Raw genomic sequence first — 20,547 nt, forward strand, 5'->3', positions numbered from 1 at the left:
AACATGTTTACAACCGAATATTCATCAACTGGAGTTCAGAAACTCTAAAATTTTATCCTACACAATCGGAGGTATAAAACATTATATTGTCTTCCGAATAAATACTGGCCCCAAAATGGGATTTTTCCTATATCAGAAATTTTGAGATTTTTTCAATATATATATTGGGTAGTGAGTGTACTTTCGAATACTGTGTGTCTACTTAAATATATTCGGGAGCCAACAAATTCATTAAACTACCGATTATTACCAGTTTGTATCCAGGAAGATATGGCCAACAATATTCGGCCGATAACCATCAAATATTTCTCCCGAATACTGTCGATGTTCTTGAGAAATGAAGAACACGACTACATTCGGAAATAAATAAGCATGAATATCGCCCGAATCTGGATAAATAACCGAAAACCCTAGAATTTTTTTTTCTCGATTCGTCGAATTAAAGCGAAATAAACCCCAAAAATGATAGATTCTTACCTAATTGGGGCCATTTGAAGTTGACGAAGTGTTTGACTATCGGAATCGCAACCACCGACTACATCGACGGGTACTTCTTCACGTTCTTCGCGTTCTTCTTCATTTCAGCAACAATTTCTTTATTTCTTGCTAAAATCCCAATCTTTGGATCGATACCCCGAGCAACGTTTTTGGGTCTAGGTCTGTGGGTTTCATTTCCCTTATCCATTGTTTTATAAACGAATCGACGATGTTTTGATTTTACGATTCGCGACGATGTTTCGGTTGAACACAAGAACGAGGAAAAGTTTTTTTTTCTTCCACAATCGGAAGATAATATGAAACTGGAAGAAGAAGAGCTGAAATGAGTCGAATTTTTTTTGATTTGGTTTTTATACAGTTTTACCAGAAGGGCATTTATGTAACTTCAATATCATATAGGGTACCCCTTAACTAGAGTCTTTGGCTGGGTATAAATTGATGGCCCCTAAATCCTTTCGAATGGCCCCTAAAAACGCGAGGTTAATTTATCGATGTTTTAAATCCTTTTTCTGTGTAAGATAGCACTTTCGCAACATCACCATAGATTCAACGTTTCAGTAATTTTAGGTAGAGTATGATGGTTGTTTTACATACTAGTACCACATCTGATCTACTACTGTTGATTAAGGTCCCTGCAATGGGTTAGTGAAACCTTGATCATTTCCAGAACCTTGATGAGTAGAAGTAGAATGTCGTCCAAACTCGGGTTGTGAGGACTTATCAAGTGTTATTGTGTAGACCCTCCACTTGTTTAGCTGCTCCAAGTACATAGCTTTCATTTTTTGAGTTAGATATTCAAACTCATTGCACCTCTCCCTTAATTGTTCTGTAGTGGCATGTACCCTTAAGTAAGAATAGTTCGATCGGGGCCTTGTGAAAAGATTGGAATCATCCTAGTCTCCCCTTGGGAATTTATAACCTGTACCTCCCAATCTATTGCTGGCAAATTTGACCCAAACGACAATGAAGAAGTTCCTTCTGTTGGATATGTATGTAAACAAGGTTTTTCTGGAGGAGGGTGACTTGGACTAATACCTTGACCACCACCAATCCTACTAGGTGTTGAAGAATCCCAGTTACAAATGTGTTGTGCTTCTGTACAAATTGGCGGCTTCGAGATCTTACTGTACCAGTTGAGGTACTCACTTTCATCGCGCACCATCTGGCAGTTTACATCCCAAAATTCCCAATCACTTCCGTCAGCTAACATCCTTTCGTACTCGGTTCTGGAAACCTGAATCTGAACTGGGGGGTTTGCGGCCTTGGCTCTTATGCTGCGTATTTGTAAAAGAAATCTTTCGCCCATATACCAAACGCCTATGTTCGAACAAGGACTGAATAGCACCATTTGCTGTAGTGAATAATTTTCCAACCTTTGGGAGACATCTTGTTCGTACTCCTTATATCCCCGATGCGCATGCAGAACTACATTTCTGCTGGTTCTTTGGATTTGTAGGAATCTGTGTGCCATGCTGCTGCCATACCCATCGTCAATTTTCCTTGGTGCCCAATTCGACTCGTCGTACATCATTAAGATCGGAAATTGTTTATCTTTGTTCACCAGAGTTGGTCCACAAACACGGAAGTAGGTATACCACCAATACTGAAAGAAAAGGCCATCCAATTAGTATATGACCATATTACAAATGAAACAAAATTGGTAAGCCAGATGAATTGTGATATTTACCTCAATGATGCCCCAAAAACCATTCATGCTTTTTCTATTTTTACAGCATGTATCGAGGGCTATGTATAGTTCTGCTAAAATTGCAGACCCCCAATCAAGATATGGTGCCACCTCCAAATCTTTCAAGGCTTCGAGCCAACCAACCTTTGCAGCACAACAAGGGTTAGGAAAAAAACATTGGCCAAGTACCCATAACAGAAACACTCTTTCGATTTCCTCTTATTCGTCTGTATTTAATGAGTTCGCTTTGCGCCCTAAAAAAGCCTTCAACCCTGCGATAGGGATTCCACACCTTTCAGTTTCAGGTGAATTTTTGACGCTTGTGGATCACTCGTATACAATGGCAGAGCTTCGGCCCATCTCCCACCTGACAACCACTTGCTTTGGTCGAATGGAACCAAGTTTCCCTCGCATGGTATTCCAGCAATGAAATACAAATCAAGCGGTGTAATTCCTGTACCAAAATTATTATAATTTAAATCTTGCACATTTGGAAACCTAATGCATATAAAAACACAATAAAATAAAATTCACAAATAAACTTGCCGATTTCAAAGTCCGAAAAATGAAACGTGTGCGTATTCGGCCACCAGCGTTCTATTAATACTTGAACACATTGGGTCTTGTGCCTTCTAAGATTTATAAAATAGAAACGTTTCCAAGGATATCTTTGGACTCTTTCTTTGACGGAATCAGGCAGGCTTGCATACACATCAAGGATTTCTGACCACCCACCTCTCAACTGGAAAAGGTGATCACGCTCTAGATGTTTAGATATATGATCTGCAGCTACACCTCGGCCAGAAACTTGCATTGGATTTGTGAACTCATATGAAAGATTATGACTCCAATCTCCCTGGGGTGCAGGCTCGGGTACTGGGACGGGAATTCTGTTTCTTTTTCTCCGAGCAGACATAGTGAATAATGGTGAACTAGAAGAAAAAAAATAGCACAACTATAAGAATTTGTGTACACGATTTAGTAGAAGTGTGCAATTCTAAATAACAGACAGAAAGGTAAACTGATATTTACAACAACCTAAAAGCCACCCCACAGATGAAATTAGCTTGTAATAGCCAAACAGAAATAAGACAAGGAAGAAACAAAATCCGACCTTTCCAAAAAAAAGAAAGCAAACGAGAAAAACTATACACCTTTACAAATAGGTGCAAACCTCAAAGAACAAACAAAGTCTCAATGAGGTTAAGAAAAAAATCATCCTTCCAGCTGACAAATACATTGCCAGGAAGAATGCGTAATGCCTGAAAAACTACACATAAATCGTGTGTTGCACAAACCAAAGTTCATCTAAAACCTCTTTAAAAACCCAATACGCGCATGTTGTTTACACACATGATGATGTATCATGTTGTACAACCTAGCTACAGGTTCTATTCATTGATTAGAAATAGGGTGCTTGAGAGTCAAATCAGTTGATTCATTTATATATGTGAAATTTCTTCTCTGGAGTAATTGGAGGTTGAACTGGGAATTATAAATGGGAATGATCAGGCTCCTTGATGCAACTTCCAGGGATACAAAAATTGGGTACAAACTGAAGTTGATTACTTCAATGTAACACGTTAACCTTCTTAAATTGTAAGTCACACAGTAATTCGATATTCTAAAGATTTTCTTATATGTACAGCGAATTTAATCATTTATCACATCTCATACAATCTAATGAGCCGTCAGCTTATCAAATCTGATGCTGTGAAAGAACACGCTTAAACAGTTAACTTATGTACCAATTGTGATACAGGAAGTTGGCTTGGCTAAGGGAAAAATTAGAAGAAGAAAAACACATTCAACTTTACTATGGGCTATGTTGTCATGGGCGTAAGGCGCCGCGTGGCGTCGGGTGTAAATCCCGAGCCGCAGCGAGTCGCGGCGAACCCGCGGCGTAGAACAATAATTCCAAAGAGGTTTATGTTCTTGACGTAACTGATATTAGCAAAAATTTGGAAAGATTTTTTTTTCCTTTCCTTTACTTTACTAATGTTAAAGTAATTAACAAAAACAGCTAGGAATGATCTATTTCTTAACATAATTAGCTTAGGGTTTTTAAAATATTAATATATGACTTAATGAAAAAGATTTTCAAAAGATTTTGGCAAGATTGTTTTTCCTTTTTTGGCAAAAAAAATGCCACTTTGGCGCCCAACAAACTTGGCCTGAGCGCCTAGAAAGGCGACGCCTGGGCGCCACTTTTTAAAGTGGCATCTCTTTATCCACTGCGTGGCGCCAGAGTTCAGAATAAGGCCACTTTGCCGCCTAGGCGCCGCCTTTGACAACATAGACTATGGGTTAAATTAAAGTGCTTATATTTCTTTAAATTGCAGCACCTGTGATGACCAAGGGAAAACATGTACAGACGTATTGTACTCCTAGGATTGTACTATGTTATATTTAGTGAAACGAAGCGAAAAAATTCACTTAAGGTGTTCACGAGTGGTTTGATGCAGTTGCTATTCTCAAAAATAAATAGCAACTGCATCAATTTATTTTGAGGCCCCTCCCAGTCTAAAATCCTGATTGGCAACCAGTTGCAACTTTTATGACAGACAAAGTTCTTCGACTAATATATTACAAGTCATCTAATCTATGGAATCATTTGATAAACATGGTATATATATTAGTGGAAACCAGTAGTAGTATGTAACTGTACCTTTGAACAGCTGAAGAATTGTCCTTCGGTAACATCTTTCCCTTCTTGGTTTTCTCATGTGAAAACGTCGTACCAGAATGGCTGGGACACAACATTAGACGACCTTCCTGTTACCAGATAATGTCATGTAATGTATGTTAGCCCATGCCAAGCTAGGAGAAAGAAATAGACAAGGAGTTTAATCACCTGACATAAGGAAAAAAAATGGTGTAATAATCAACATAAAGAGATGCATGCTAATGATATCATCCCACCGGCAACCTGAAGTGTCAAATGCACAAGGAACGTGATATGTATTATTGCAGGAACGTATAAAACAGCCAAGAGCTGCACCCTTTAACCCACAACAACAACATTTGATCTTCGAAACTCTCGCCAGCTCCAGCTCCAAGTTCGTAACTTTATTCCCAACATAATACACTCGAGGCGCCCTACATCCCCAAATGTGATTATACAATTCGCTGAGGTTGAAATAAATTCAAGTAAAATTAGACAAGAACATAAAAAACTTACCCCTTTACGCATTTTTGGTGAACATGTACGACATTTGGTCTAGGTATCTCTTCCTCTACTACTTCTTCTCCATTGGCAATATGCAACATTGATCCAGAACCCTAAATGTGCCCGCACAAAAACATGGAATATTAATTAGTAGATGAGAGAATATATTGCTGTGAACCACTTAAGGAATCCAAAGAAATATTTTTTTCACTGCTGAGAAGGCAACTAGCTGAGATCCACTTAAGATAATTCAAGCTTCCTATGCTATTCCATGAAACAATGTTATATGTATGTATTCATTTCAAGGTCAACCAAAAAAGAAAACACAGAAACAACACGTACCTTTGATACTGTACAGGTCTGGCAAAATGCACAGATAAAAGCTGAATTGTTGTCCAGACATACTGAAGTACTAGCTAGTAAGGTACTGGTACTATCCATGGACTCTACACCAAACGATCTCTCTTGAACCTTTGTGGCTGACACCTTATCCGCTAGTTGTTCATTGGTTTTCCCATCTAGTTTCCTATGTGTATCGCATTGTTGTATGGACATTGTAACTAAATCCCTCTTCTCAACAGATTCCATGAGTTCCATCGACTCCTAATTCACAAAATTACATTTATTCAAAAAAATTTGAGGCTAATTTGGATAACATAGTTGTTGGTTTAGGAACAACAAACTACCAACCTCTTTTAAATCTTTTATTGTGTGTAAACAGAACTCAACTTCAACAATACAAGCATCATTCACGATATACCCATTGCTAGGATCTTTAAGTTCTTTTAACTGTATGAACTCATCAAAACCCCAATCACTCTCAACTTCGGTAAACCGAAACATGTCTTCTGTATCTATATATACGAATACACAAGAGATGAAATTTAAAACCTATAGAAGTTATAAATTTGCTGTGTACAAGTGCAAATATATAATGAACAAAAGCTACCTTTTCTCAATGTGTTTTTGTCATTGGTTTGATCAATAACAGCCACACTGAATTTCGCAAATCGCCAGTTCTTACATTCAACAGCAACCACATAGAGTGACAAGTAACCGTTCATATCACATCCCCTACGAAAAGCCAGCAATCGCCTAACACAAAGATTGCAAAATTGAAAATTCTGAGTATTTAATATCATCACAGAAACATGTGTAGTACTGCAGGGGAAGGGTTAGACACAAATTTGATTCATATACCATTTGTGTGGACCTATAGTGAAAATCGGTGAGAAACGATTTTCCTCGTTCAATTTTGAAACGTTTTCAATCTTCCATTTGAATCTGGAAGATGAATAAGTGACGTCGTCGACGTTATCTGCATGCTGATTTTGTAATGTAAGAAACAATGAAGAAATAAGTAAATCAATCACTTTGCGAATTAATCAGCACATGGAAATTGGGTTAGGCATTCAAAAACTGGGTTTAGTGCACATACATGGCATAACATTTCTGGTATTTTGCATTGTTGAAAACGACCAGCTCAATCTGTAAGGATGAAGAAGAAAACGTTGGAAATAAAGCGTTAGTATCTAGCAGTGCAATCAAGAAGATTTCTATCTAAAAGAAAAAAATACAGTAAGTGCTCTAGAGCAGCGCTAATACTTAATAGCTTCCGCAGTGAGAATCTCTGAGAAAATACCAACAAGAATTTTACAGTAAAGTGTACTAGAACCTTCACTTGTGATTCTCTCATAAAAGAATTTTTTTTCTCGTCTTCTGTGCGGTTTTTCTTCTTCACACTTTGTTTGACTCCTCGTTTCTTTTGCTTCTTATAAGACCCAGTGGGCGTGCTGGGTGCAACAGTATTTAATGAGTGATGCTCCAGCTACAAGGACTACGTCTCACAGTCCCTGGAACCCACTGGAGCTTGCAGGGATGGGTTTGTGAGTTCCCCTCCGATATGTGTCTTGCGCTTCATTACACGGGATTTCAGTCCCGGTGGATTAAGCATTACTAGTATTTAAATATCTCCAGGAGACACAGACACTAGGAGAGATACGGAAGGAATTGTTGCCATTTACCTGCCTCGGTGCCGGTTAGTAGGAGCGACGGAGCCGAATGAAGATCTAGGTGGGATAAAACAATATTTTGGGCTAAATATTAAATGTTGAGGTCTATTTTTTGAACCGTTTTTTTAGAGACTACTTAAAAATGGAGGAAGATTATTCTTCAATTTTTTGCGTGATATTAGAAGTAATAATGAGTCACCTCTTATCTAAGTCTTTTTTAATACCAAATTTGCTTTTAGTAATTAAATTTAGTGTAATGATTAATTAGTGAGGTTAGATTAATTAGTTGGGTGTTTCTAAAAGAATAATTTTTGAGAAGAACGGAATTTTGTTTTTTTTTTTCTTTTATTTTTTTAGATGGTTGATTTCGAAATGAGGGTTTTGGATACTTAGGTATACTTCAAATTTAGTTAATGTTGCTTGAATTGTCAAAAACTTTCGAAAAAATGAAAAATTTATAAACTGATTTCGACCATAGAAGTAAAGTTCGGCTACGACATCTGAAGAACAGGTAGGCGAACTCATCTGCAAGTGTAGTTAGGCTAATGGTTCTGAAGACACAGGTAGCCGAACGCAACTTTAATGGAGTTTTTGCTTTTAGAGGAAAGTTCGGCTAGGAAAAAAAAGTTGCCACGTAACCGAACTAAAAGTTTGGCTGGGAAAAAAAATCGACGTAACCGAACTCAATATATAAGCTTTTCAGGGAAAGTTCGGTTAGGAGAAAAAAATTGCAACGTAAACGAACTAAAAGTTCGGCTAGGAAAAAAATGTTGCGACGTAATCGAACTAAAAGTTCGGCTGGGAAAAAGATTGCGAGGTAACCGAACTTTTCTCAGAAAGAAAAAACTCCATTAAAGCTGAGTTCGGCTAGTTCGACAAACTATTTCACATAATTCCTAGCCGAACTTCTCTCTGCAACTTCCATTTTCAACTCATTTCGATGATTACTACTCATTTTTTTCAACCAAGTAATGGGCTTGTGGATTTTTTTTTATCGAGACAATGAAGCGGAAAGAAGAAAAGAAAATGAACCCTCTAATAGTAACGCATTTGTGAAAAATTAAAAGTAATGGGTTTTGTTATAATTTTGATTTTGTTTTGTTAATGCTTTAATTAGATTATGTTATATATATATATATGTGTGAGTGGGTTTGTGTATTTATTAGATTAGTTTTAATTTTAATTAGATTAAGGGTAGGTTAGTCATTTCCACACTTTAAAACACCCCTTATAAGTATAGGATAGACATTCCTATCACAAAGTAGTCCCGTTCCATTTTTGAATAGTCCCAAAAAACGTTTCTATTTTTCCCCATAAAATCACCTTTGCAAAAATGTTTTTTTTTGGGTGTTTAGAATTTTGGGGTGGCTAGAGCACCCCAAGCCACCCCTAGTATCGTCCTTATCGGTTTAATTTCTCTTATCAAAATGAGTGGAACCGTTCCCGGTGGCACTTGAACACCAGATACATATCTAAAGTTCTAACCACCCAAGTTAAATAAACCATGGTTACAAATGGGACTGCCCGTTCATTGAAAAGAGTATCAAATTTCAAATAAAAGAAACATTTTCCAGTTTTTCTTATATGGGATTCGCTACCTTTCCAAGCAAACTGTCGTCCTATTAGTAATGTCGGAATAAACGATCATGTATATTTGTGAACTAGAGAATGACTCGAGAGAGTTATATTATTATTGATAAATCCGATAATCCTACAAACGTTATTATAAAGTCTATTATTAATAGACAATTATTCAGATATAAAAAGTAATAAAGATCAAGTCAATAATAGTCAATTATTGACTTGACACACATACATTTGACACAAAGGGAATACGACTGTGATACCGACTAATCACACAAGTTATTTGTCTCATACACCCCCTTCAATTTAATACTTGCAGACACAGAATCACATTGAGACACAGAAATAGTGAAACAGAAATAAACTGAAAAAGGTTATCCAATCATCTGCTGAAGTAATTTGAACTGAAGAAGTTGTTGTAGCTGCAGTTGAAGAAGATGATGAAACATCCATTAACTGATGCACTAGTCTTGTAAAAGTTGGTGAACATAACCCTTTGGTGAAGAGATATGCCAATTGGTCTTCAGATGCAATGTGATGAAGCAGTAAAAAACCTTCCTCCACAAGCTCCCTGAAACAATATGGTATTGAATCTCTATATGCTTTGTCCTGGCATGAAAAAATGAATTAGAGGCCAAGGAAAACGCACTAGTATTGTATCAAAAAAGTAATGCAGGACCATCCACAGGTATATGTAAATCATCTAAAAGATAAGATAGCCATTGTAACTCAGAATATGCAACTAACAAACATTTGCATTCAGCTTCTGCAGAAGACTTAAAAACAGTTAGTTGTTTCTTTGAAGACCAAGACACCAGATTAGGACCAAGATAAATTGCATAACCAGATGTAGATCGTATAGTATCTGGACACCCAGCCCAATCTGAATTAGTAAATGCATTTAATTAAAACATTCAAATCTCCCTTGTCAAAGTAATTCCAATACCAAGAGTACCTTTTAAATACCGCAAAATTCTCTTCACAAGTTGTAAATGCGTATCAGTAGAAAAGTGCATACATAATTAACTCCAAAACATATGGCAGGTCTAGTAACTTTCAAATGTTGTAAAGCACCTACAATTTCCCTTTAATCAGTAAGATTTTCTAGTTTAACACCATCATGAAAAGATAACCTAGCAGCTTTTACGACAGGTGTATCACAAGGTTTGGAATTCAACATTTCTTCTTTCTCTAACAACTCTAAAGTATACTTCTTTTGAGTTAGCTTTATACAATCTGCATCTCTCACTACCTCTAAACCAAGAAAATAACTCAATTCTCATAATTCCTTCATAGAAAATTCCTTCTTTAAACAAACAACCAAATTACCTAACATAGTAGAAGAGCTTCCAGTCAACAAAATGTCATCCACGTACAACAGTAAAACCACAATTCCCTTCTTAGACACATAAAAAAACATTGAATGACCTGAGATAGACTTCTTAAAACCACAAGAAATAAGAAAGGTGTTGAATCTATGAAACCAAGCCCCATGAGTTTTTTTTAAGCCATATAAACTTTTCTTTAAATGACACACATAATTAGAAGGATGATTTGTATTTGTAAAACCTTGTGGTTGTGACATGTAGACATCTTCATCCAAAAAACCATGTCAAAAAGCATCACTTACATCTAATTGGCTAACCTGCCAATTATATGTAAGTGCCAAGCATAATACAACTCTTCCAGTAGCACATTTAACCACATGACTAAAAGTCTCATTATAATCTATCCCATCTTGTTGATTATATCCTTTAGATACTAAGCTGGATTTATATCTATCCATAGTACCATATACATCTGCCTTCTGTTTTACCTTATACACCCATTTAGAACCCAAAATGTTCATGTGAGGCTCAGGTGCTACATAATCCCATGTGTCATTATTCCTTAAAGCAGTGTATTCATCTTTCATAGAGACCTGCCACTTTGGATCTTTAATAGCTGTCTTGAAAAACTTTTGCTCACTAACAGTAGTTAATAATGATTTGTAAGAAGGAGAAAGTGAATGTTTTAACAGAACAATTGGAGACATAATCAGGAAACTATTTTGGTTTTGAAATTCATTTTTGAGATCTTGTAATTAATAACATTGGTAGAGGGAATAGTAGACTCAAAAGAACGAGAATTAGAAGACAAAGAGGAATTGAGCGTGAGACAGAATCAGAAGGTTGGAAATAAAACTGCGTTTCATCAAAGTCTACATGTCTTGACACGTAAGATTTTTTAGAAATAGGATTATAGCACTTGTAACCCTTATGCAAAGGACTATATCTTAAAAGTAGACTCTTCACAGACTTTGAAGAGAGTTTATCACTCTGGAATGAGCAAGACAAGGATAACAGACAATACCAAATATTTTCGAAAAAGAATAATCAGGACTTTCAACAAACGAAACTTCAAATGGAGATTCAAAATTCAAAATTCTTGATGGTGTTCTATTTATCAAGTATGTGACAGTAAGAAAAGCATCATACCACATATCTTTTGGACAATTAGTATTAAACAACAAAGAATTTACCATCTCAGTAATGTGTCTATGCTTCCTATCAGCAAGGCCATTTTGTTCTGGAGTTTTAGGACATGAAATCCTTATTAAAATACCACTTGACTCCAACAAATTTTGAAAAGTACCTTAACAAGCTATGTTGCACTATCAACTTGAAAAGCCAAAATTTTTGAAAAAAAATGATGTTATGTGTGAGTTTTAAAATTTGAAAAGCATGTAACATCATCTGATTTCAGTTCCATTGGATAAATCCAATGAAACCTACTAAAATCATTCACAAATAAAATATGGAGTAATACCTATATCATTCAAAGAAGAAACAGTGGGACCCCAAACAACACAATGAATTAATGCAAGAGGTTTATTAGCATGAGAAGTTGAAAAGACAATTTTTTACTTTTGGCAAGTTGGCCAGGATGACACAAAGACGAGGACTGGGGAAATGTCAAAGTGATTTGTTTTGAAGAATGTAGTTTTTGTATAATGTGACTAGATGGATAACCTAGCCTGTCATGCCAAGTTTTATAAGAAGCACTAGGGGTAGTTGAGAAAGAACATGGAACATCTTTATGAGTAGAAAAATACTTTGTAGGATATAAATTGTTACCACTATGCCATGAGCTAGCAAAGTATCTGAATACTATCTCATATACATATGCTACCAACCTAAAATAACAAGAATTCTCCTTTGTGAACTTAGCAATTGACACTAAATTATGCTTCGTATCAGGGACTAAAAGTACCGTGTTGGGCCTAAAACTAGTTTTAGGTGTTTGTATAATAGATGAACCAGTGGAAGTAATAAGCAAGGATTTACCATTTCCCACTTACACCTTTTTTCTCCCCTGAATCTAGAAGTATTCTGTAAAATCCCCTCATCTCCAGTCATGTGTGTTGTTGCTCCTGAATTAGCTAACCATTGTGGAGCTTTAGAAGTAGAAGGATCACCAAAAACTTGATCTTCAGTTAGGGAAGTAAAAGCATGTTGTTGAGAAACATTTCCTGAATTTGTATTTGAAGTAGAAGCAAAAGAAGGAGGATAATATCTGAAGTGACACCTACTAGCATAGTGTCATTTCTTTCTGCAAATTAGACAATCTATGTGTGAAAAATCTCTTCTTCCTCCATTAGCCTGACAAGAAGAAGTATGTGCTTGTAGAAAACTATTGCCTTGATCAAAATTATACCCCTGAGCACTCTTTGAACTAAAACCATTCCTTTGATCATTCTTATAATTTGAACCACCTTTTGGATTTCCTCTTTCGTTACCGGCATAATTGGTACTAGTATTACCATTCTTAGCATAAAAAGCACATGGATTGTGTGCATCAAATAAAACAGTAGAATCTTGTTGTTGATTAATGAGCCATTTCTCATGATTTTACAACCTTTTGGATTGATCTCAGCAAAAGTAAAAGGTACTTCTTTATTTTGTGCAACAACTACCAAATTATCATACTCTTTTCCCAAACCATTTAAAACATACATTACCAAAGTACTAATCCTTTCCCCAATTTCTGCCAAATAATCAGCTACTGTCTAGATATTATGTAAGTAAACAAGAATTGCCAGATTACCTTTCTTGATATTGTGTAGATGATTTCTTAGGATGATCTTTCTTACCATGAACTGACTTCTAAAAGTAACTTCAAGAAACAACCAAATTCCTCTAACAGTAGAGAGACAAAACATCACCAGACATAGAATCAGTAAACGTCGCCTTCATATAGCTTGTGACAAAACAATCTATCTTCCTCCACCGCAACCATTATGGATTCAAGTTGTGAACACCATTGACTTCAACTTGTTTTACCGGTTCTTGAACATCACCACTTACATAACCATACAAATCAGTGGATATTAAAATAGTTTCCATTTGATCTCGCCACAACAAGAAATTATTATTAGGACCCAAATTTGCAGAGAAATTTTTTGAAATATTAGAAAAGGGAAAAGTAAAATCAAGTGAATCACCCATTTGAGCAGCGGAATTCGAATTAGTACCCATATATCGTCTTCATTTGTAAACAATTGTCGTAATTATCATCAACCAAAAAAATCGAAGAACAATATTATTGAAGAACTGAATCAAGAAATAGATTTGGATTAAAATCAGATGTGAATTTTGATGAGAAAGAGTATTGAAAAAGCAACTTCTGATTTTTTTTCTTCTATAAGTCAAAAAGCAACATCTAGATGTGTATCCAAATGCGTTATAGGATTTCGAGTAGTTTATTTGGAACGCTTCACGTTTGAAAGATTAATCCCATGAAATACTAATCGACGAGTTTTTCGAACGCAAAAATAATGGAGAAGTGGAGGGAGAACTAGGGTATGAATGTGAAAGGAATTCTTATTTTCCGTTTTACGTAACATACCGAGCAAGAATAGAATTCTTCCACTGGGATTGGATTGCCTTAGTGAGGCTTTTTATTTGACTATATAAAAACTTAAAAGTGGGTCATTCTTACAAGATGGGGAATAAAACGAGTTTGATAAAAACTAGGGTAATTTAATTAGGATTGATAAGGATAGTCTTGTAATTTTCCCCCACTTTGACGCCCGTTAACTTTTCTTCTAAGTCCACTTAAATTTGAGTATATCCCAATCCGGCTAGTTTAAAAAGATATCGGCAATGAAAATAAAGGATTTATGTTTAAGTTTAAAGTAAAAGGCTAACATAGATATTCCTTATTTCTAAAGACATTAGATGGGGCTTAAACTGATTTTTAGAGGCTAAATTTGGCTGTTAGATTATATCAAAAGTGTTGTATGTTCTTTAATACTACTTCTCTTACAAATATATCTCGCATGTGAGCTAGTAGCAAGATATTTTCGCTGAATGGTTCAGCGCGGAGAAAATCAACTTTTCGCTGTTTGGTTCAGCGCACAGTGGAATATTCTATGATATATGCGCTGAATGAAAAGCCGCAACCTGTCAACGGGGAGTGGAAATGCACAGCACTTCTGCGCTGAATGAAAATGTGCCACCAGAGTTTAACCATTTTTTCCTACACCTAGTTTACACCATCAACAATTAAATGTTTATCAAAACAATGTTTTCTCACACTCCCGTTACACCATCAACGGATATGTTTTCAATTTTTGAATTTCGAAATGCTTGATAATTTGTTCTAACGGTTGTTTGTTTCAAATTTTGAAAATTTACCAACCAAAGGAATTCTTTCATTACATTGCAAAACAAGGTTACAATGTCTTTTGAAGAAATTAAAAACGTACATTAAAATTAAAATTCTACTTCCAAAAATTTAAAAAGTACATCGAAATTAAAATTACTAATAAATCACTTTAATTTAGGGGATATGTTTTAAGCCATTACGGATCAAAATATCGTTCATCCATCAATGCATCTGTATATTCATTGCTTTGTTAATGTTGTTGTGGATGTTGTGATGTAGTAGCTCCATCTTCACACCCAGGAGTGTAAAATTCTCGACCTGTAGGTTATTGTGATATGTACCACCCAATGTTAGATCTTATGGATTGTTTTTTTGTTGGGAAAAGACAAATGGCGTTGAAGAAGAAGAAGATCTGCCATATGAGGAACATGGAGTTGTAGCTCGACGCAGTGTCTCACTCCATACGACTTGACGAGCTCCAAGCTCGAATGAACATTGTTGTTCCATAAATTTATAACAATCCTCCTACAAGTATAAAGTAGAGAGATTTAATTAAAATTCAAGAAACTAAAATGCAAACAAATGTAAATGTACTTACCAATGTCAAACTCATCTGGCGAAAGTTATACGGACAAGGAAGCCTCGGAACTAGTACTGGTTGTTCTACGCCGGCTTCATTGGAAAATGGTAAAGTGAAATGTATCTCCGGCAGCTGTGACAATGGCTCATTCTGTGTGCCATAAGTATAGTTTTGTGATATCATGTTAGGAGGCGGATGATTAGGAAACAAATGACGAGGAACAGCTGTGCTACCCAATGCTATTTCATCGACATTTTGAGCACGGTATGACTCAGTGAGATAAGGTCCAACAGTCTTCTTCTTCCACCAACTGTTATATTGATCCTCAGTGACTGTGTAATAGTCGGCGCCTACATCTACAATCCTTTTGTCCACAAATGATTGCAAATTTGGAGGGTTTGCTGGGACTACAATCTCACCTGCTATCTGCCTCTGGAATCTCTCGGCCAAGTAACAACTAATTCTTGTATTTATTTTTTCCAGGTCAAAAAACACAACTCTCCTTCTGGATAAGTGTAGTGCGTGGTCATAATGTTCTCCCCCAGAAAACTCACTATCTTCCCATGGTTGCCAAATACATGATGTACTTGTTCTAGTGTCCATCTGTGCTCTTGCGCTGGAGACTGAGTGTTTCCTCGTATCCTTTTGGCCTCCTCCTTGTCCTCTCTTCCTTGATATAATGTTAGCCTTCTTGAAGAGACAAATCTTTGGGAAAACATCTTGATGTCCTCCCGGTGTCTGACAAAGCAAGGGTTGCATGTTGCGAAAGTAATAATAGTACCAATACTCAAGTACCATAACCATGCCAGATAAATCCTTACCTTTGGTTGACCATTCGTCAAGAAATTTATAGGTATTACCTAAGGAAGCTATACCCCAATCATACTCCCCAACTCTATCTAAATCATTCATTAATAAGACCCAACGTTTATCTACTCTTCCACTAGCATCCGCAAGAAGAAAATGACCAAAACACCAAAGAAAGAATGCTCGTGCCAATAGCTCTGCACATCCACTATTATCCTGGTTTTCTCTACTTTTAATGTAGTTTCTCAAGGTAGCCAATGATATTGAATTAGTCTTCGTGTTCCATGTACCATAATTTTTGAAACTGGGAAATATATATCATCCATAACAGCATATGTTAGCTCACTACCCAACTGCGGCATAACTACGTGACGTTTACTGGGGTCACCAGTGGGAACTCCCGTCAACATATACCAATCTAAAGCAAGGATGACAAGATCAAACTCCTTAAAATGAAAGCTCTTGGTTTTTCCCCACCATCTCTCAGCTATGGCTTCAACTAAGCCTCTATCCGCATTGGCGAAATCAAACACAAAAACAGAAAAAAAAACCACAATTATCACAGTGTCGTTGTGCTGACGGATTATTTTTCACTACAATTTTATATAACACTTCAACCTCTTTCAAACTACTTCTAAAGTTTACACCCCGAGGATCACCCATAATATCGTTACATATATCGCTATCTTTATTCTTTGCCGACATTATTTCCAAACCATCTAGAAAATCGTCGATACTGGTACTACAATTAATAACAAAAGGAAAAAAAAATCAATCGCAGGACTAACTAAATTTCATACAAATTTACCTACAAATTCATTCATTTTCATCACAAGTTTCATACAAATTTTCATCATGAATAATCATACAAATTTCATAGAAATTCATAGAAATTTACCTACAAACTAATCATACAAATGTTTATTCATTTTCACCACAAATAATCAAAAAATTTCAGAAAATAATTCATCACAAATAATCAAATTAAACCTCCAAAATTGATAATTATTTGTGACTAGCATAATAGATTATAACTGCCATACGACTTTGAGGGTTATTCTAGCTTAAAGACCCCTAAGCACTCCACAGACACAATTCGTGTGTTGCGCAACCAGAGTTCATTGAAAACCTCCTAAAGAACCCAACATGTTGAATGTGCTCTACAAGCTGTTTACACACATGAATCAATTAATGGAATTACAAATCCATTAATTGATTCATTATTATGTGATAATTCTGCTCTGGAGCAATCGAGGCTCAATTTGGAATTATTATAAATGGAAATGATCACCCTGCTATGTAACTGCGACAACAACTTGAGTACTACAAACCAAAGGTAAGTACTTCAATGCTATGGATTAACCTTTCTTCCATTGCAAGTCAATCAGTAATTCGATAATTATTAGAGACTTTCGTACGTGTATGACTAGTTTAATCATTTACCAAGTGGTACAGATATTAGTGGAAGTCAGTATAGTATGAAACTCTACCTTTGAATGGCTGAAGAATTGTCCTTCGCCATAAATTTTCCCTTCTTGGTTTTCTCATGTGAAAACTTCGCACCAGAATGGCTGGGACATAACATTAGACGACCTTCCTGTTACCAGACAATGTCAGGTAAAATAGGTTAGCTTCACGCTTAGCTAGGAAAAAAGTAAATAGACATGGCGTTTAATTACTTAACACAATGAGAAAATAGGTTGCAATAATCAACATATAAAGATGCATGCTAATTATGTAACTTACATCATCCCACCTGCAACCTGAAGTGTCAAATGCACAAGGAACGTGATAAGCATTCCTGCAAGAACGCATAAAACAGCCAAGAGCTGCACCCTTTAACCCACAACAACAATATTTGAGCTCCGAAACTCTTGTCAGCTCCAAGTTCATAACAGTTTTACCAACATAATACAGTCGAGGCGTCCTACATCTCCAAATATGATTATAGTAAGGATGAACTAAGATGAAAATCAAGAAAATTTAAAAAGAATACAAAAACTTACAACTCTACGCATTTTCGGTGAACATGTATGACATTCGGTCCAGCAGATACCTCATCCTCTTTTACCTCTTCTCCGTTGGCAATATGCAGCATGGATCCAGAGCCCTAAATGCGCCCATGTAGAAACATGGAGAAATATTCATCAGTAAATGAGAGAATATATTGTTGACAACCACTTATTGTTGAGAACCCCATATGCTTAAGATACTTCAAGCCTCCTGAGATACTCTAATTTAAAATGTTATATTTACATATTCATTTCAAGGTCAGGCAAAAAAACACACCACGTACCATTGATACTGTAGAGGTTTGGTAAAATGCACAAATAAAAACTGAATCATTATCCAGACATACTGAAGTATTAGCTAGTAAGGTACTGGTACTAGCAGTGGTCTCGATACAAAACGATCTCTCTTGAAACTTTGCCACTGGTACCTTATCCGCTAGTTGTTTATTGATTTTCTTATCTAGCTTCCTATGTGTATCACATTGTTGTATTGACATTTTAACAAAATTCCTCTCCTCGACGGATTCCATGAGTTCCATGGGCACCGGCTCCTAAATCACAAAATCAAGGATTACATTAGTACATTTATTTATAATTTATCGAGGCTAATTTGGATAACATAGTTGCTGGTTTAGGAACAACAAGCTAACCTCTTTAAAATCTTGTATTGAGTCTAAACAGAATTCAACTTCAATAATACAAGCATCATTCACGATATACCCATTGCTAGGATCTTTGAATTCTTTCAACTGTATGAACTCATCAAAACCCCAGTCGCTCTCATCTTTGGTGAACCGGAACATGTCTTCCGTGTCTATATATAAAAAAGGATAGAATTTAGAACCTATGGAAGTTATCGATTTGATTTGTACACTTGAGAAAATAATATATAGTGCATAAATGCTTACCTTTTTTCGATGTGTTTTTGTTATTTGCCTGATCAACAATGGACAAAATGAATTTCGCAAATTGCCATTCCTTACATTCAATAGCAACCACGTAGATTGATAAGTAACCATTCATATTACATCCCCTTCGAAAAGCCAGCAATCGCCTAACACAAAGATAGCTAAATTTTTAGTATTCAATATGATAACAAAAATTGCAACATAGATGCAGAGAAAGGGTTGATTCATATACCATTTATGAGGACCAGTTTTGAAAATAGGAGAGAAACGACTTTCATCATCCAATTTTGAAATGTTTTCAATCTTCCATATAAATCTGGAAGAGGAAGAGACGTCGTCTGCATGCTCCATTTGTACTGCAAGAAGCAATGAAGAATTAGGTAAAAAGATCACTTTGGAAAACCAACCTAGCTACCTTTCATTTGGGGCAAAACTGCTGCCTAGCTAAGAAAATCAAAAGAAAGATAAATGTACAAAAAAATTTCGAAAATTGAATCGTGTACATACATTGTATACCATTTCTGGTAGTATTTTGCATTGAAAATGTCTAATCCAATCTGTACTGATCATGAAGAAGAAGAAAACGTTGGAGATGAAGTGTTAGTATCTGGCTACACAGTATTGCAATGAAAACAGAAAAAAAAAATATAAAGAAATTCACTAAAAACCACTAATACCTTCAGAATGAGATTCTCTGAGAAATTCTCTATACTCTCTTCTCTTGATAGATTTTCTTCCCAATTGATTATCTCAGAGAATCACTAATAATCTCTTCTCTCGTTGTCTGTACTGTTCTTTTTTTACATCCCTCTTTTTTGACTTTGTTTCCTTTGTGACTTGTAAGACCCAATCAGTGAGCTAGGTGAACAGTAACTACTAAAGTGGGTGAAAATGGCACCTATACACTACCTGGCTGAGTAGGAAGAACTAGGCTTAGGGTTTAATTTTCTTGATTTCTCTCGCCAAAACTGAAACCCAACACCTGGTAGTATCCCCCAATCAGGTAAAAAGTTGCGTCGAACAGTGAGAAAAAGAATCCCAATACCCAAAGAAGAAATATCAAAACTTGATGCGGCGGCAACATCGAGTTTAAGTGGCTGTAGAGACAGAAGACAGTGGTTTCATTCAAAGGCCAGCAAATTCGATGGGATACTGGACTCTTAAGAGAAGGCAACGAACCAAACAAGGATTCTCGTGGAAATCCGAACGGTGAAACTCTTTGTATGGAAAGATGTCTTCAATGTTTTTTCATCTGCTGGACATCATATATGGGTGCAGCTACGATGGAAATCTCTTTTTTTCTACCGTGGATTTTATTTTTCTTCGCAATCATTATTTTGACTTGTTTAGCAAAGACCTAACCGGTAAAACAGTATTCAATGCTTCTCTTATTACGTGACAGTTGACAGGTTTTGTAGTTTGCACCCCAACGAAAACAAAGACCGTTAAATGTTAGATGCTATTAGAAATCTCGACTTATTCAACTTGGGGTGTACCAGACGACATAAAACTTTATTTTCAAGTAAAACAGGACATTCCTTAACTATGTGTTTTTAAATGGTTAATATATCCTTATTTAATTAATACTAAAAAAATTTAATTATGTTAATTAATTGATTAGATTAAAACTTATGAATTTAA

At 36.0% G+C, this 20,547-nt stretch overlaps 3 protein-coding genes across 10 annotated transcripts; all 3 read right to left on the reverse strand.

Annotated features, from left to right (window-relative positions):
• Positions 1–1,012: 1,012 nt before the first annotated feature.
• On the reverse strand, positions 1,013–2,239 carry LOC113277923. Its single transcript, XM_026526891.1, has 2 exons — positions 2,186–2,239; positions 1,013–2,101 (listed from the first exon to the last, which is right to left on the reverse strand). The coding sequence occupies exons 1-2, from the start codon at positions 2,210–2,212 to the stop codon at positions 1,343–1,345; spliced, it is 786 nt and encodes a 261-aa protein (XP_026382676.1). The 5' UTR covers positions 2,213–2,239; the 3' UTR covers positions 1,013–1,342.
• A 2,792-nt stretch (positions 2,240–5,031) lies between these two features.
• Positions 5,032–6,985, reverse strand: LOC113279781 (MATH domain and coiled-coil domain-containing protein At3g58340-like). The gene is made up of 8 exons (XM_026528448.1): positions 6,960–6,985; positions 6,793–6,842; positions 6,555–6,679; positions 6,304–6,449; positions 6,045–6,208; positions 5,697–5,957; positions 5,367–5,467; positions 5,032–5,284 (listed from the first exon to the last, which is right to left on the reverse strand). The coding sequence occupies exons 2-8, from the start codon at positions 6,802–6,804 to the stop codon at positions 5,032–5,034; spliced, it is 1,062 nt and encodes a 353-aa protein (XP_026384233.1). The 5' UTR covers positions 6,805–6,842; positions 6,960–6,985.
• A 7,697-nt stretch (positions 6,986–14,682) lies between these two features.
• Positions 14,683–20,141, reverse strand: LOC113283040 (BRCA1-associated RING domain protein 1-like). 8 transcript variants are annotated; one of them, XR_003327291.1, is made up of 11 exons: positions 19,584–20,140; positions 19,414–19,468; positions 19,139–19,262; positions 18,907–19,052; positions 18,649–18,812; positions 18,283–18,549; positions 17,993–18,096; positions 17,733–17,913; positions 17,477–17,583; positions 15,198–16,722; positions 14,683–15,124 (listed from the first exon to the last, which is right to left on the reverse strand). XR_003327291.1 is itself a non-coding variant. In XM_026532185.1 (10 exons), the coding sequence occupies exons 2-10, from the start codon at positions 19,442–19,444 to the stop codon at positions 16,512–16,514; spliced, it is 1,215 nt and encodes a 404-aa protein (XP_026387970.1). In that variant the 5' UTR covers positions 19,445–19,468; positions 19,584–20,141; the 3' UTR covers positions 16,406–16,511. The 8 variants fall into 8 exon arrangements, 5 of the variants coding, with proteins under 5 accessions (XP_026387970.1, XP_026387968.1, XP_026387967.1 ...); XM_026532185.1 differs by lacking the exon at positions 14,683–15,124 and having other exon boundaries at positions 16,406–16,728; positions 17,733–17,787; positions 19,584–20,141; XM_026532183.1 differs by lacking the exon at positions 14,683–15,124 and having other exon boundaries at positions 16,406–16,728; positions 18,346–18,549.
• Positions 20,142–20,547: the final 406 nt, after the last annotated feature.

Source organism: Papaver somniferum, chromosome 5 (assembly GCF_003573695.1).
Source record: "Papaver somniferum cultivar HN1 chromosome 5, ASM357369v1, whole genome shotgun sequence".
NCBI classification, from domain to species: Eukaryota; Viridiplantae; Streptophyta; class Magnoliopsida; order Ranunculales; family Papaveraceae; genus Papaver; species Papaver somniferum.

Excerpts from the sequence above, each read along its gene's own strand:
- LOC113283040 (XM_026532182.1), bottom strand. The coding sequence starts at position 19,444 with ATGCAAAATACTACCAGAAATGGTATACAAT. Across the intron at positions 19,053-19,138 it reads AAAACTGGTCCTCATAAATG|GCGATTGCTGGCTTTTCGAA; the intron begins GTATATGAATCA and ends TCTTTGTGTTAG. Across the intron at positions 18,097-18,282 it reads AAACCTCTACAGTATCAATG|GGCTCTGGATCCATGCTGCA; the intron begins GTACGTGGTGTG and ends GGGCGCATTTAG.
- LOC113277923 (XM_026526891.1), bottom strand. The coding sequence starts at position 2,212 with ATGAATGGTTTTTGGGGCATCATTGAG. Across the intron at positions 2,102-2,185 it reads GTTTTTGGGGCATCATTGAG|TATTGGTGGTATACCTACTT; the intron begins GTAAATATCACA and ends CTTTTCTTTCAG.
- LOC113279781 (XM_026528448.1), bottom strand. Across the intron at positions 5,468-5,696 it reads AGACCTGTACAGTATCAAAG|GGTTCTGGATCAATGTTGCA; the intron begins GTACGTGTTGTT and ends GGGCACATTTAG. Across the intron at positions 5,285-5,366 it reads CACCAAAAATGCGTAAAGGG|GGCGCCTCGAGTGTATTATG; the intron begins GTAAGTTTTTTA and ends TTGGGGATGTAG.